Source organism: Cetorhinus maximus, chromosome 21 (assembly GCF_964194155.1).
Source record: "Cetorhinus maximus chromosome 21, sCetMax3.hap1.1, whole genome shotgun sequence".
In the NCBI taxonomy this organism is placed as follows: domain Eukaryota; kingdom Metazoa; phylum Chordata; class Chondrichthyes; order Lamniformes; family Cetorhinidae; genus Cetorhinus; species Cetorhinus maximus.
Genome location: NC_135899.1, coordinates 25,115,271 through 25,132,155, shown reverse-complemented (window position 1 = coordinate 25,132,155; position 16,885 = coordinate 25,115,271). Strand labels below are relative to the sequence as shown.

Sequence of the window (16,885 nt, the reverse complement as noted above, 5' to 3'; positions counted from 1 at the left end):
AATCTAATTAATCTCGCTGATTTAAACATAAATAAATGAGGGCAAAAATTCTTCCACTTAACCAATTCTCTTAACTCTTCTGCCTGACAGGGAGCTAGTTCTGGCTGAGCTGTTGCACTTTGACCAAGTACGTTCTAGATTGTGTATCACTGTTGGGAACTGGCGCGAGCTTCTAACCACGTGGGCCGAGGGCCAATCGCCTTGCGACCGTGTCGGCAGCCAATAGGAAAAAGGGGGCGCCTCCTGATCCTTCATTTGCATATCGGGGTCTATGTAAAGCGGCGCGGCGGGCGGTGACAGTGTCAGTCCGGCGGCTGGTCGGACGTCATTAGGGGAAGGACTGTGATGCCGGAGAGCGGGACCAAGGTGATCGCCAAGAAGGGCGCCAAAAAGGCAGCTTCCAAGTCGCACCACAAGGGCGACAAGAAGCGCAGGAAAGCCCGCCGGGAGAGCTACGGCATCTACGTGTACAAGGTGCTGAAGCAAGTTCACCCGGACACGGGCATCTCCTCCAAGGCCATGAGCATCATGAACTCGTTCGTCAACGACGTCTTCGACCGCATCGCCTGCGAGGCCTCCCGTCTGGCCCATTACAGCCGGCGCCACACCATGTCGTCCCGGGAGATCCAAACCGCCGTCCGCCTGCTGGTGCCCGGCGAGCTGGCCAAGCACGCCGTCTCCGAGGGCACCAAGGCGGTCACCAAGTACACCAGCTCCAAGTGAAGGAGCCACTCGCACGCTCCCAGTCAAACAACGGCTCTTTTCAGAGCCAACTTCACCCAGTCTGCATGAGAGAGCTTTTTCCAATGTTCCTTTCCCGCTCCCGGTGTGAAACCGATTTCATTTGACGCACTGAAAACCGAAAGTATTTGTCTACAGCACAGTCGAGAGGTTACCCAAAACGGTTCTTGCAGCACAATGAGTATAGCCACTTGTTTTCATACAAGGAACGTGGCGGCCAATTTGTACAGGAAGATCCCACAAGCAGCAGGGTGATCCTGACTTAGTTTAATTTTCGCGCTGACGGTAGCTCTGCTGCTCTGCATACAAGCGAGTTGTACTCAGCCCCACTGCAGCAGTGGCCATGAAGTCTGCGGGGTATGGTGGAGCACTTCTAGACTGCCCCCTCCGACAGTGCGGCACTCCCTCAGCACTGTACCTTTGACAGTGCGGCACTCCCTCAGCACTGTACCTTTGACAGTGCGGCACTCCCTCAGCACTCTACCTTTGACAGAGGGGCACTCCCTCATCACTACTTTTGACAGTGCGGCACTCCCTCAGCACTGTACCTTTGACAGTGCGGCACTCCCTCAGCGCTGACTGCCTCGCCAACAAGGCAGCACTTAGTACCTTATAATTTTTTGGGTTTCTTTGGATGTGGGAGTCACTGGCTAAGCCAGCAGTTGTTGCTTGTCCTGAATTGCCTTTGAGAAGGTGGTGGTGAGCTGCCTTCTTGAACCGCTGCAGTCCATGTGGTGTAGGTACACCCACAGTGCTGTTAGGGAGGGATTTCCAGGATTTTGACCCAGTGACAATGAAGGAATGGCGATATATGTTCAAGAAGGTGACTGATCCCCACCATTTTCTCAGGGGCAATTAAGGATGGACAGTAAATGCTAACCTTGTGAACAACGTTCACACCCCATGAACGAACAAAGAAATCAATATTGGCAATCAGTGGACGATGTAACTTCTATGGTGCTCCATCAAATCCTACGACACAGGACGCCATTCGGCCCATCATGCCTCTGCTGGCATTTAGAAACAGCCAAATAGTCCCTCTGGCCCTGCTCTTCCCTGTAGTTCTGCAAAATTAGTTGAATTAATTCCCATTGGAAAGTTATTTTTGCTTCTGCTCTTTCAACCAGTGCATTCCAGGTCACAACTCACATATATAAAAAAAAATGTACCTCAACTATGCGTCTTTCGACAATCTCTTTAATTCCGTGTCTTCTGACTACCAACCCTTCTGCCCATGGAAATTTCCCCTTCTTTAGTCTCTCAAACCCCATGATTTCAAACACTGTTATCAAAATTGCCCTTAATCTTCTCTGCTCTAAGGAAATTATCCCACCCTATCTGAATAAACGGCCAGTTGATACAGAACTTGAGTATTGCTAAAAAGATAAGTGTTGTGAAGCTTTTCATCTTGAATGCAGAAGCACAGAATTTTAACTGTGCAGAAGGAGGCTATTTGGCCCATCGTGTCTGCACCAGCTCTCCTAATGAGCATTATGACCTAGTGCCACTGCACTGCCTTTCCCTGTACCCCTGCGGATTGTTTCTATTCAAATAATCACCTCATGTCCTCTTGAATGCTTCAATTGATCCTGCCTCCACCACACTTCCAGGCATTGCATTCCAGACCCAAACCACTCGTTGTGTGAAAACTGCAAGAATGCCAAATTGCAAATGATCACAAACTCTTTATACTACAGGAGAAGTGGGTGCTGATTGGTTGCCAAGTTAAATCTGATTGGCCAAGGCTTTGCTATGGAGAAAGGAATGGGGAACTATAGGCTCCCCAAGCTCCCTGGTAACTCAAAAAAAGACAAGGGTTCCTGTGGATTAATGTGTGTCACTTCTAGCAAGCACAAATGAGCCACATTATGAGTTTAACTGATTATCTTAAATTTGTTGTTAGTGTGGCTATTAGTGCATTCAGGTACTTGAGTTTCTCTGAATAACTAAAATCCCTTATTTCTGATGTAATTATAGTAAATCTCCTTCCTACCTGCTAAGGTATGGTGCCCAGAATTGGATGCAAAGCTCCAAATCCAGCTGAATCTAACCTGGACATAACCAGGAAGAGAAATTAGGCAATATTTCTTTACCCTGAATGGTAAAAGTTTGAAATATCTTCCACTAAAGGGAATATAAAGATGTGGAACCAAGGCAAGTTATACAGCACAGAAACAGGCCTTTTGGCCCATCTTGTCCGTGCTGGCCATCAAGCACCTATCTATTCTAATCCCATTTTCTAGCCCTTGGCCAGTAGCCCTGTATGCTATGGCGTTTCAAGTGCTCATCTAAATACTTCTTAAATGTTGTGAGGGTTCCTGCCTCTACCACCCCCTCAGCAGTGAGTTCCAGATTCCAACACCCTTTGGGTGAAAAGATTTTTCCTCAAATCCCCTCTAAACCTCCTGTTCCTTACCTTAAATCTATGTTCCCTGGTTATTGACACCTCTGCTAAGGGGAAAAGTTTCTTTCTATCTACCCTATCTATGCCCCTCATAATTTTGTATACCTCTATCAGGTTCCCCTCTCTGCTCTAAGGAAAACAACGCCAGCCTATCTAGCCTCACTACATTGCTGAAACCCTCCAGCCTAGGCAACATCTTGGTGAATCTCCACTGCACCCTTCCCAGTGCAATCACATCCTTCCTATAATGTGGCGACCAGGATGGAGTTACGGATCAGTCAATATCTCACTGAAGTCAGAACAGTGAAGAATGATAATCCTGTTCCATTTGTGAAATGGGACATTTGGTCTCGTTTCTCACGTCAAGTTCAGAATCAGGACCAGGCCTTTCAGGAGTGAAATGAGGAAAGACATATTCAGGCAGAGGAAGAAGTGTTCTCCTTCTTCACACAAAAAGTGGTATAAGTTTAAAGGTAAAGTTAATAAGAGTTTTGGCAAAGAGATGAAAAGATGGGGTTATGTAACAGATCAGTCACGAGCTTACTGAATGGTGAAAGAGGGTTGAATGGGAAAGTGTGCTTACACTTTGAAGACCCGGGTCAAGGGGACATAACCTTCAAATCAACATTTCTTCATGCAAGGAGATGGTAGAAAGTGTGGACCTGTCATTCACAATGAGCAGTCCGAGGCCAGAATTCACACAGGGAGTATTCAAGACTTTACAATTTTGAAAGGAAACCTTAGGATAGATGCAAACTTTTCCTGCACTGGTGGGGTGGGGCGGGAGGGGGCAGAAGGTGGGTGCGTGGATTGGGTTTCACAGCAACAACATTCGAAAGCCAAGGTAACAAACATTTCTTGGAAGCTCATTCCAAAAATAAGCAGCTGACATTTTAGTAAGTGAGCTCAGTAGGGGATTTGAGGCAAAGATAAAAAGTGTGCGCAAAGCAGGCGGGAGATTTGGGTGCAGATCAGCCATTTCATTGGAAGATGGAACAAAGCTGGATGAGAAATTATGTCCCTTTAAGTCTTAGGGACACCCACCGCCTTAATATGGATGCGGCTCGAAGTTATCCGATGCCTAACGGCAATCATTTGCTGATGTGGTGGCTCTGAAATAGAAAACTGCCACCAAGGGGCATAAGATTTACGAGATAAAAATGATAGAACAATGCAGGCGGGGCGGGGCCTTACAATATACAGAAATTTGATCAATGAGCAAGGCTGAATGAGAAAATGCCTTTTCAGCCTGAGGAACAAGGACCCTAAAGTTTTAGGATTTAACGTCTAAATTTTTGTCTTTCTTTTACTGATGTGGTGGCTCTGAAAAGAGCCGTTGCTGTGTTGAGTTGTATTTTTGGGGGTGGGGTGGGGGGGGAATGGGTTGTTTTAACTCAGGCCCGCTCTCCCCGGATCCGCCGGGCCAGGTGGATATCCTTGGGCATGATGGTGACCCGCTTGGCGTGGATGGCGCACAGGTTGGTGTCCTCGAAGAGCCCCACCAGGTAAGCCTCGCTGGCCTCCTGCAGGGCCATGACGGCCGAGCTCTGGAAGCGCAGGTCGGTCTTGAAGTCCTGGGCGATCTCCCGCACCAGGCGCTGGAAGGGCAGTTTGCGGATGAGCAGCTCGGTGGATTTCTGGTAGCGGCGGATCTCCCGCAGAGCCACGGTCCCGGGCCGGTAGCGGTGCGGCTTCTTGACGCCGCCGGTGGCCGGGGCGCTCTTGCGAGCCGCCTTGGTGGCCAGCTGTTTGCGGGGAGCTTTCCCCCCGGTGGATTTGCGGGCTGTCTGCTTGGTCCTCGCCATTTAACTCCTCCTCTGGGATCCTCCCGAAACTACAGCGAAGCTGCCGCTGCTGCTCCTTTTATAGAGTCCAGTCCGCCGCCTGCAGCCGACACTACATCGCTGATTGGTCAGATACAAACGGCACCTGATTGGTGCAACAAGTACCGCCAGCTGATTGGCTGGTTCTTATCGTTCAATGGCCGAAGATGATTGGTTGCTTCTTTGCGTTCATATTGGATGGATTTCGATCCCGGAACTAAACCCCACCAAGCCCGGGAAATTGAAAACAAAAACAGAAATACCAGGAAAAACTCAGCAGGTCTGGCAGCTTCGGCGGAGAAGAACAAAGTTGACGTTTCGAGTCCTCGTGACCCTTCAACAGAACTGAGTAAAATTAGGAGAGGGGTGAAATATAAGCTGGTTTAAGGTGGGTGGGTGGGTGCGTGGGGGGTGGTTGTAGGGACAAGCAAGCAGTGATAGGAGCAGGTAATCAAAAGATGTCACAGACAAAAGGTACAAAGAGGTGTTGCAGGTGGTGATATTATCTAAGAAAATGTGCTAATTAAGAATGGATGGCAGGACACACAAGGTTCAGCTCTGGTGGGGGTGGGGTGAAATAAGACTAACAGGGCATAAAAGGTATAGATTTAAAAATAATGGAAATAGGTGGGAAAATAAAAATCTATATAAATTATTGGAAAAAGCCAAAGGGAGGGGGAAGAAACGGAAAGGGGGTGGGGATGGAGGAGGGAGTTCAAGATCTAAAGCTGTTGAACTCAATATTCAGTCCGGAAGGCTGTAAAGTGCCTAGTCGGAAGATGAGGTGCTGTTCCTCCAGTTTGCGTTGAGCTTCACTGGAACAATGCAGCAATCCCTGTTAATCCCAGTTTTACATCCCGCCTAGCCTTAATATTACTCTTTGTTGCATCAATGGAGGGTGTTTTAACCAGCATTGCACTGAGTCCCATCAGTTTAAGTTTAAAATTCCACCAGATGCCCCCACCCCCACCCCCCTCCCATTTCTGGTTGCAGCGTCAGGCAACTATAACATTTTTCACCGAGTATTTTGAATGAGGTGGAATAGCATCTTCTGTGACATACTAAGTTGAATATTGCTGCAAGGAGAGACGTGTTGCCCAAGCTTTTCACCTCACACTCATCAGGACAAATGCAAGAATGCCAAATTTCAAACGATCACAAAAATTTATACTATAGGAGAAAAGGGAGCTGATTGGTTGGCAAGTCAACTTTGATTGGCTAAGGCATTTCCATGAAGAAAGCACTGGGGAATTATAGGCTTCCCAAGATCCTGGGTAATTCAAAAAAGGTGCAAGGCTTGAACATTTTTTTTGTTTGGAGACAACCAGTTCTTGCATATGAATGTATAGTATGCCACTTCTAGCAAGCATAAATGAGCCGCATTACCAATCAGCACCCTTTTCTCCTGGTGTATAAATTGTTGTGATTATTTAAAATTTAGTATTTTTGTATTTGTCCTGATGAGTGCTAGGTAAAAAAACTTCGGCAATATGTTTGTTTTTTCAGCAATATTCCAATTCTGTACTACCATTGAATTGATTGCATACAAAGTTCATAATTATTGCTGACCAACTTCTCTGGGTTGGAAAAGCTAATTTCATATTCGCGGAATGTCAAATTTCCCCATTTTGCTAAAAAGATAATGTACTTTCAAAATATTTTTATATGGTTTGTTCATATTTCAGCTTCCATCTTAATCTCACATGGAAGACCCAGTCATTTACTTCACCCTGTAACATTTTTGTTTAGAAGTGCAAAATTCAGTACCTGGTTTGTTGTCCTTGAGAATACTTCAATAGGATTGATTGCTTACCCTGATCGATGACATCACTGTTGCTGAATGCCTGGAGATTATCCCCAAACTTACTACCACATCCAAGCTGATGGCAGGAAAACCTAAATCCACCCCACAGAAATCCCTCGATCTTTGTGGGCAGCTTTCTTCGAGGTCACTTCACTGCTGACTGCAAAATCCACTCCAATAATCAACACTTAGCATGAGTGCAATCCAGTAACTTGGATGAGGGCTCAATATGGATGGACCCCCTTTTACATACCCTTCAACATTACTCCCTGCATTGAAGAAAATCGGTCTATATGTATAATGGAGTACCTGATCTGCCACCACCCGACCCCGTACCCCCCGGCGACATAAATTTCACCATCCCATCCCACCATCGTTGCAAGGTGCTGGAAGGAGACAAAGGAATTGACACAGCTAGGCCTGTTCCGGAGAACTTTATTGAACCATATTTATGACATTGATTGGCAGCGTGACGACTGTCAGTGATTAGAGTGACGCAGTTCTGTGGAAATGACTTGACACTTAGCATGTCGAATCAGCGGTGAATCAGTTTCAGGATCACAAGAGCGCAGCACAAGCTGGGTTCAGCTTTAGAAATAAAATCCCAACAACTTTAGCAGTTTTCAAAGGGAGCAACAATTTATACTGTATGAGAAAAGGAAGCTGATTGGTTGGTAAGTCGACTCTGATTGGTTGACTCGTTGCCATGGAGAATTCACCGAGGAACTATTATCCCCACACTGCTGTTTAATTCGAAGAAGGCACAACGCCTGGACATGTTCCCTTTGGCTGCAAAGGACAGGTCTCTGTGAATAAATATATGTAGCTTCTAGCAAGCATAAGTGAGCCACATTGTAGGCCCAATTGATAATCCCAAATTGATTAGTGTGATTCTTGACACACTCAGGATTGTTCAATGTGTGCCATCCAATCATGGACTAACATCTTACGTTAGACATTATATTCTGAGTTTTGCAAGCATAGACTGGTTGAGTACAATCAGCACTTTGCCTATTCTGAGCAACTGAAGCAACGTGCTGTTGGATACGATCCGTCAGTCGCTGGAACATACGACTATTGCACGAGCACTGAAATTCATATACCATGTTACTTATTAGTGTGGCAGACAGAAGGTCCTTTTACCTTGACAGCAGCTTCCTGTTAGTGGAAGACACCACTCGTGTTGCTACTGCAGCTTTAAAAGTGGTCGTCTTCAACACAAAGCAAAACAGCAGAGGTCATTTGCTGAGAAGTGCAAGGCACTAAATTAAATAAACATGGGTTTACCAAGATGAGCACCGGCTAAGATTTGGATGGACATTTTGATGACACCTATACCTACACACGGTGAGCATCTCTGAGCGGGTGGCCCAATTTCTCAGCAAGAATAGCCATGAACGGAACCCAGTGACAGGGAGGATCTTGGTGTAACATGCAAAGTTCTGGTCTCCATGTTACAAAAATTATTTATAGGCACTGGAGAAATTACAAAAAAGACAGACAAGGATGATGCCAGGAAAGGCTGAACTGGCTGGGGCTCCTTCTTCTAGAAAAGAGAAGGCTAAGGGATATCCCAACAGAAAGCTCAAAAATTATGAACATACGACTATATGAGCAGGAGTGGGCCAGTCGATCCCTCGAGCCTCCTCCGCCTTTCAATAAGGTCATGGCTGATCTGACTGTAACCTCAACCTCACATTCCTGCCTACCCCCGATAACCTTTCACCCACCTTGTTATTCAAGAATCTATCCAGCTCTGCCTTAAAAATATTCAAAGGCTCTGCTTCCACCGCTTTTTCGGGAAGAGAGTTCCAAAGGCTCATGACCCTCAGAGAAAAAATGAAGGGGCTCAAAAGGGTAGACATAGCGAGGAGCGAAAATCCCACTCATGGGCAAATGGAACTAGGGGCTGTAAATAAAGATCGGCACTAATAAATCTAATAGGGAATTCAAGAGGAACTCCTTTACCCAGAGAGCATGGAGAATGTGGAACTGGCTAACACGAGGTGTGGTTGAGATAACTAACATAGATGCATTTATGAGGAAGCCAGGTAAATGCAGTGGAATAGAAGGATCTGTTGATAGAGTTAGAGGGAAAGGAGACTGATGTGCAGCCTAAACACCAGCATGGACCACTTGGGCCAAATGGCCTGTTTTTGTGCTGTAATATTCAATGTAATTCTATGAAAATCACATTCCTGGAGCTTAGATCACCCACCCAGTCCTTCATTCAACACACTAAGTCGGCTGCAAAAGTCAACTGGATGCGACGCTGTTCCCTTAACTGGCTGCATCTGTTCACAAGCTTAATGCACAAGTCTCTCCAATGGGCACCGAGGTACGCGAGTGAAAATGTCACTTTGTCACCACGTGGAAAGTTTCTGGTGGAGCTCATGGTAATCCCGCAATCACCGAGGCAGCCAGGGCAAGGGCACAAAAGTCAGAGAGTTGGGATACGATTTTCCAAGGACAGGGAGCATGCGGTGGGCTTGTCAGGATTTCTTCTCAAGATTTGGAGGTTAAGTTCCGAGCAAAACCCGCATTATTTCCATCTGCTTCCTCTCCTCTTGATCAGGGGCGGAAGGGTGGCCGTTAATCTGAAATCAGAGAGGAAGATTCGTTTAGGAACGCTGTCTTCATAAATACTGCTCGTAAAACATGCGAGCACTGGGAAAATGGGAGGAAAAGTTTGTAAGAGTAAACAGCACTTGAACTATATGAGAAAGGTATCGGGTGGAACAGCATAAGACATTTCCGTAATGACAGCACAAGAATTTTTTTCATTCTTTCACAGGATCTGGGCATTGCTGGCAAGGCCAACATTTGTTGCCCGTCCCTAATTGCCCCTTGAGAAGGCGGTGCTGAGCCGCCTTTTTGAACCGCTGCAGTCCATGTGGCTTAGGTACACCCACAGTGCTGTTAGGGAGGAAGTTCCAGGATTTTGACCCAGTGACAGAGAAGGGATGGCGTTATAAGAGCAGGAGAAGGCCATATGGCCCCTCAAGCCTGCTCCTCCGTTCTATAAGATCAAGGCTGATCTTCTATCTTGACTCCACTTTCCTGCCTGATCCCCATACATCTGGTTTCCTTCAGTGTCCGAAAATCAATTGATCTCAGCCTTGACTCAATGACCAGAAGATCCACACTGCACTTTGGTAGGGAATTCCAGTGATTCATAAGCCTCCAGGTGAAGACATTTCTCCTTATCTCAGTCCTAAACAGCCACTCCCTTATCCTGAGACCGTGCACCCTAGTTATAGATTTCCCAGCCAGGGGAAATTACCTCTAAACAACCTCTCAGCATCTAACCAGCCTCTCAGCACCTAATGCAACAATACTTTTCACTAACTTGGCTATGTTAGAGATAAACGTGGGGTCAAGTGCATAATGCAACAGTTATGCTGGTGCAGTAGGGACAAGCTGGCTTTCACCACTGGTGACTGCAGTGTGTACGTTCCACAGGATGCACTACAGCCGACTGACCAAGGCTCCTCAAACAGCGCCCCCTGAGCTCGTTCTCCTTCCCCACCACTCCACCCCTCCCCCACCCCACCACACCCCCTCACTCCCCAGCAAGGGCAGCAGGTGCATGGAAACATCACCATCTCAATACTACCCCGCAGAGTCATACACTATCCGGCTTGGACACAGGTCACCCGCTCCTTGATCGTTGTTGAGTCAGAATCGTGCAACGTCCTACTTAACTATACTGCGGGGCACCTTCACCACATGGACTGCAGTGGTTCAAGGCGGCGGCCCATCACCACCTTCTCAATGGGCAACCAGGGGTGGGCAATAATTGGTGGCCTTGTCAGCCAGCGATGTTCAGATCCTGACAATATTTTTTTACATTGACGTTGAGCACTTGAACAGAAATGTGCTCCATTCCCAATGCTAGCACCCCTCAGCTTAATGCCAACAAAATATTAAGCTCACTGAAAGCCAGTAGGCAAACCAGATAATGAGGTTAATATAAAATTTTGACATCCAGGCATATTTCAGAGTGGTGACAATGAATGCTGTCCAGTTACTGTGAAGGGTGCAATTCGTTACCACCTTTGAAACAACTGTGCAGCTCCACTGGCTAATTTGCTGTCAACTTTGTATATTATTAACTATAATGCTTGTAATGGAAACTACCTGTGTAACCATTAACTATGTCTTCACAGCAGAGCTGGTGCAATGCATACAGTCTCTGTTGGACTACTCCCAGCTCCTCTTTGCAACTATGGACAGGCTTCCATCTTTCAACTGGCCAACTCCGCATCTCTGCTTCTTAAACTACTTTACATATTGAAAATTATGAAACAGACATAAAACCGCTGGAGGTAGGAGTGAAAACAAAAAGATTTAAAAGGATCATATCAGAGCTGAGAGGTTATACCTATCAGGAAAGGCTGAACAGGCTGGAACGCTGTTAGTAATATGCCAAAAGGAGGAGAGTAGCTAAAGCAAATGATGGTCCCTTGAATTCAGAGACAGGAAAAATCATCATGAGGTATGAGGAAATGGCAGAGACACTGAACAAATATTTTGTGTCTTTCATCATGATAGTAGGCACAAGCTACATGTCAGAAATAGAAGGTAACCAAGTGGGGTAATAAGAGTTAGGTGATTAATGTAAGCAGAGAAAAGATATTGGAGAAACTTAAAGACTAAAGGCTGACAAATCCCAGGACCTGATGACCTACATCCTAGGATTCTAAAAGAGGTAGTTGCAGAGATAGTAAATGCTCTGGTTATGATTTTCCAAAATTCCCTAGATTCTAGAATGGTCCCAGTGTATTGAAAAGTGGCAAACTTCACACTTCTATGCAAGAAAGGAGGGAGGCAGAAATCATGGAACAGCAGGCCAATTACCCTGACATCAGTCATTGGGAAAGTGTAGGAATCTATTATTGAGGAAGTCTTAACAAAGGACTAAGAAAATCCTAGCATGATCGGACAAAGCCACAAAGCTTTTTCAAAAAGGAAGTCATGTTTGACAAATTTATTAGGGTTTTTTGAGGATGTAACTGGTAGGGTAGATAAAGGGGAACTCTTAGATGTGATATCCTTGGATTTACAGAAGACATTTAACAAGGTGCCACACAAGGTAGGGGCTCATGGAGTTGGGGGTAATATATTAGCATAGATAGATGATTGGTTAACAGACAGAAAGCAGAGAGTAGTGATAAAAGGGACATTTTCAAGTTGACAGGTTGTAACCAGTGGAGTGCTGTAAGGATCAGTGCTCAGGCCTTAGCTATTTACAATCTATATCAATGACATGGACGAAGAAGCCAAGAGTAATGTATCTAAGTTTGCTCGATGATATAAGTGAGAATTTAAGCTGTGAGGAGGACAAAAGAAGCTGCAAAGAGATTTTTACAAATTAAGTGAGCGGGCAATGAGATGGCAGATGGAGTATAATGTGGGGAAATGGGAGGTTATTCATTTTGGTGGTAAGAGTAGAAGAGCAGAATATTTTTTAAAGGTGTGAAACTTGTAAATGTTGATGTTCAGAGGGACTTGGTACACTCATATAGGGAACACAGAAAGTTAGCATGCAGGTGCAGCAAGCAATTAGGAAGGCAAATAGCATGTTGGCATTTATTGCAAGGAGAATGGAGTACAAGAATAAAGAAGTCTCGCTACAGTTGTACAGAGCTTTGGTGAGTGAGACCACATCTGGAGTACTGTGTGCAGTTTTGGTCTTCATATTTAAGAAGGAATATACTTGCATTGGAGGCAGTACAGCGAAGATTCACTAGATTAATTCCTGTGATGAGAGAGTTGTCCTATGATGAGAGGCTGAGAAAATTGCTGGGAAGAGTGTCCTGCAGTCAGCATCGCAGTGAATCAGTTTGGCAAGAGTGTCCTGCAGTCAACATCGCGGTGAATCAGTCTGGGAAGAGTGTCCTGCAGTCAGCATCGCGGTGAATCAGTCTGGGAAGAGTGTCCTGCAGTCAGCATTGTGGTGAAGCAGTCTGGGAAGAGTGTCCTGCAGTCAGTTCTTGTTGAAAATAACAAGAGTGACATCAACAAGCACCAAGATGTAGCTTGGCTGGTGGTGAGAAAGGCCCTCCCCATCAGATCCTTCTAACACGCCAGGAGTCTCACCCCCACTGCACGTTGCCCTCGAGGTGGCTGTGGTGGGGACGAGACTGTTCACCTCCTTGTGGATTGTGCCTTTGCAAAGAAGGTCTGGAGAGAGATGCAGTGGTTTCTGTCGAGGTTCATCCCGAGCAGTTCTGTGACACAGGACTCTGTGCTCTACGGGCTGTTCCCAGGGACACATACCGAGACAAACATCAACTGCAGCTGGAGGATCATCAACTCGGTGAAAGACGCTCTTTGGTCTGCCTGAAACTTGTTGGTCTTCCAGTGCAAAGAGTTGTCCCCGACCGAGTGTTGCAGACTGGCACATTGCAAGGTCCAGGACCACGTGCTGAGGGAAGCACTAAAGCTTGGGGCAGCCGCCGCAAAAGTGCAATGGGGAAAGGTCGCTGTCTAAGACCTTTCTGCCACAGTGCACCGAGGGGCCGGGAAAGGTATAGACCCCTTGGGCTGTACAGCTCACAATGAATATATGTAGTGAACACTAAATGTATCATAATTGTATTGAAGCACCTCAGAGTGCAACATGATGGATGTTGATAACTCCAATACCATTTCAGTGTCTGATTGTCTGTAATGACCAGATTGAAATGATTGTAATATTCATTGATTGTATTGAGGCACCTTGTGATCCATGTGTAAAAGTTGAATCTGATTATACTTTTTGTGATGGCAATTTAGAAACGTTTTGTAATGTTCTTCCAGATATTTGATGAATAAAGTATATTTTTCAAAATAAAACCAAGAGTGACATCACAAGACAGCACGAGAGAGCGGTGGAGAGATCAGAACCAGTGTGAGTGCAGGGAAGCTTCAAAAAGTGACATTAGCACAAAGGTGAGAGCTGATTGGTGAATAGTGGGTAAGTGTTTTGCTCCAGTTTAAAATAAATTAAACTAAGGAGAGGTAAGAGTTCTAGTTTTTATTTAAAGTACATAAATAATTTAACATTTTTTTTACTGTATTTAACTTAAAGTAAGGGTTTTTTTTCAACTAGAGGCATGGCAGGGCAGCTCAGTCCCGTGTTATGTATCGCCTGCAACATGTGGGAAGTCCTAGACACTACTTGCGCTCTGACCAACCACGTGTGCAGGAAGTGCCACCAGCTGCAGCCACTTGAGCTCTGAGTTTCGGGGCTTAAGCAGCAGCTGGAGGCACTGAGGTACATCTGCGAGGCTGAGAGTTTCATGGATAGCACGTTTTTCGATGTGGTCCCCCACAGTTTACGGGAGTGCAGACAGAGAGGGAATGGGTGACCGTCAGCCAGAAGAAAGGTGTTAGGCAGGTAGTCAGGAAATCCCCAGGATGCATCTCGCTCGAGAACCGTTTTTGTGTGTTGGAAAATGGTGAGCGTGACGGTTCCTCTGGGAAGTGCAGCCACGCTCATGGCAGTGTGAGTGGCTCAGTTGCACAGAGGGGGGGAGGAAAAAGAGGGGAAGAGCAATAGTGGTAGGAGACTCGGAACAGACAGGTGTTTCTGCGGCCATAGATGTGACCCCTGGATGGTATGTTGCCTCCCTGGTGCCAGGGTCAAGGATGTCACTGAACGGCTGCAGGGCATTCTGAAGGGGGAGGGCAAACAGACAGAGATTGTGGTACATATTGGTACCAACGACATAGGTAGAAAGAGGGATGAGGTCCTGTAAACAGAATTTAGGGAGCTAGGAAGCAGATTAAAAAACAGGACCTCAAAGGTAGTAATCTCTGGATTACTTCCGGTGCCACGCGCTAGTGAGTATAGAAATAGGAGGTTAGTCCAGATGAATGCGTGGCTGGAGAGATGGTACAGGGAGGGCTTTATATTTCTGGGACATTAGGACCATTTCTGGGGGCAACAGGACCAGTAAAAGGCGAATGGGTTGCATCTGAACCGGAATGGGACCAACATCCTTGCGGGGAGGTTTGCTAGTGCTGTTGGGGAGGGTTTAAATGAACTTGACAAGAGGATAGGATCCTGAGAGGAGGTTCAGCAGGGGGAGATGCAGAGCCAAAATTAGAAGAGAGAGCAACTGAGAAATTATAGACCAGTTAAGGTGCAAGGGAGTTTGGCAAGGTTCAATGGTATTTATTTTAATGTAAGGAGTCTGACGAATAAGGCAGATGAGTTGAGGGCACAAATTAACACATAGAAGTATGATGTCATTCTGTCACAGAGACATGGTTGAGAGAGGGGCAGGATTGGCAGCTCAATCCAGGATATAGAGTCTTCAGGCGAGACGGGGAAGGAGGTAAAAGAGGAGGGGGTATCTCAATATTGATCAAGGAATCAATTACAGCAGTAAGGAGGGATGTCATCTTAGAAGGCTCCTCAAATGAAGCCATATGGGTAGAATTTAAAAACAAAAAAGGAACAATCACATTGCTGGGAGTGTACTATAGGCCTTCAAATAGTCAGAGAGAAATAGAAGAGCAGATATGTAGGCAAATTTCAGAGAAGTGTAAAAATAATAAGGTAGTAATAGTGGGGGATTTCAACTTCCCCAACATTAACTGGGTTAGTCATAGTGTGATAGGTTTAGAGAGAGCGGAATTCTTAAAATGCATCCAGGAGAGCTACGTAGAAGGTCCTACAATAGAGGGGTGGTCCTGAATTTTAGGCAATGAAGCCAGGTAGAGGTATCAGTGGGGGACCATTTTGCAGATAGTGATCATAACTCCGTTAGATTCAACATTATTATGGAAAAGGACAAGGTTGGGCCAGAAATCAGAGTTCTAAATTGGGGGAAGGCCGATTTTAATAAGATCAGATATGATTTGGCCAGAGTGGATTGGGAGCAGCTACTTTTAGGTAAATCTGTGTCAGAGCAGTGGTACTCATTCAAGAAGGAAATGGGGAGAGTACAGGGCCAACATATTACAGTAAAGATAAAGGGTGGGACCAACAAATCCAGGGAACCCTGGAAGTCGAGGGATATACAGGATTGGATAAAGAGGAAAAGGGAGGCTTATGGCAGATACCGAGGGCTCAAAACAGCGGAAGTCCTAGAGGAGTATAGAATGTGTAGGGGGTATCTTGAAAAGGAAATTAGGAGAGCAAAAAGGGAGCATGAAAAACTATTGGCAGGTAAAATAAAGGAAAATCCAAAGCTATTTTACAAGTACATTAAGAGAAAGAGGATAACTAGGGAAAGAGTAGGACCCATTAAGGACTATAGTGGCAATTTGTGTATGGAGCGGAAAGACGTAGGTAGGGTTCTAAATGAATACTTTGTGTCGGTGTTCACAAGTGAGAGGGATGACGTGGGTATGGAAATCAGGCAGAAGGACTGTGATATAATTGAAGAAATTAGCATAGAAAGGGAGGAGGTTCTAAGTAGTCTGACAGGCTTAAAAGTAGATAAATCTCCAGGCCCGGATGAAACATATCCCAGGCTATTGAGTGAGGCAAGGGAGGAGATAGCAGAGGTGTTGACAATAATTTTCAATACTTCTCTGGCCACAGGAGAGGTGCCAGAGGACTGGAGGACAGCCAATGTGGTACCGTTATTCAAGAAGGGAGGAAGGGATAAACCAGGAAATTACAGGCCAGTCAGTCTAACCTCAGTGGTGGGGAAACTATTGGAAGCAATTCTGAGAGACAGAATTAATCTTCACCTGGAGAGGCAGAGATTAATCAAGGCAGGGTTTTGTTAAGGTTATGTCTGACCAATTTAATTGAATTTTTCGAAGAGGTGGCCAGGTGTGCAGATGAGGGCAATGCATTTGACGTAGTGTACTTGGGCTTCAGCAAGGCTTTTGATAAGGTCCCGCATGGGAGACTGATAACAAAGGTAAGAGCCCATGGGATCCAAGACAATTTGGGAAATTGGATCCAGAATTGGCTGAGTGGCAGGGAGCAGAGAGTGATGGTCGAGAGGTGTTTTTGTGACTGGATGCCTGTGTCCAGTGGGGATCCACAGGGATCGGTGTTGGGTCCCTTGCTGTTTGTGGTATATATAAACGATTTGGACTTGAATGTAGCAGGGTTGATCAGTAAGTTCGCGGATAACACAAAAATTGCTGGGTTGGTAAATA

At 45.8% G+C, this 16,885-nt stretch overlaps 2 protein-coding genes across 2 annotated transcripts; one reads left to right on the top strand and one right to left on the bottom strand.

Annotated features, from left to right (window-relative positions):
• The first annotated feature begins 345 nt into the window (after positions 1-345).
• LOC144695369 (histone H2B 7-like) lies at positions 346-723 on the top strand. The gene has a single exon (XM_078566268.1). The coding sequence runs from the start codon at positions 346-348 to the stop codon at positions 721-723; it is 378 nt and encodes a 125-aa protein (XP_078422394.1).
• Positions 724-4,539: 3,816 nt separating this feature from the next.
• On the bottom strand, positions 4,540-4,950 carry LOC144695368 (histone H3-like). The gene has a single exon (XM_078566267.1). The coding sequence runs from the start codon at positions 4,948-4,950 to the stop codon at positions 4,540-4,542; it is 411 nt and encodes a 136-aa protein (XP_078422393.1).
• Positions 4,951-16,885: the final 11,935 nt, after the last annotated feature.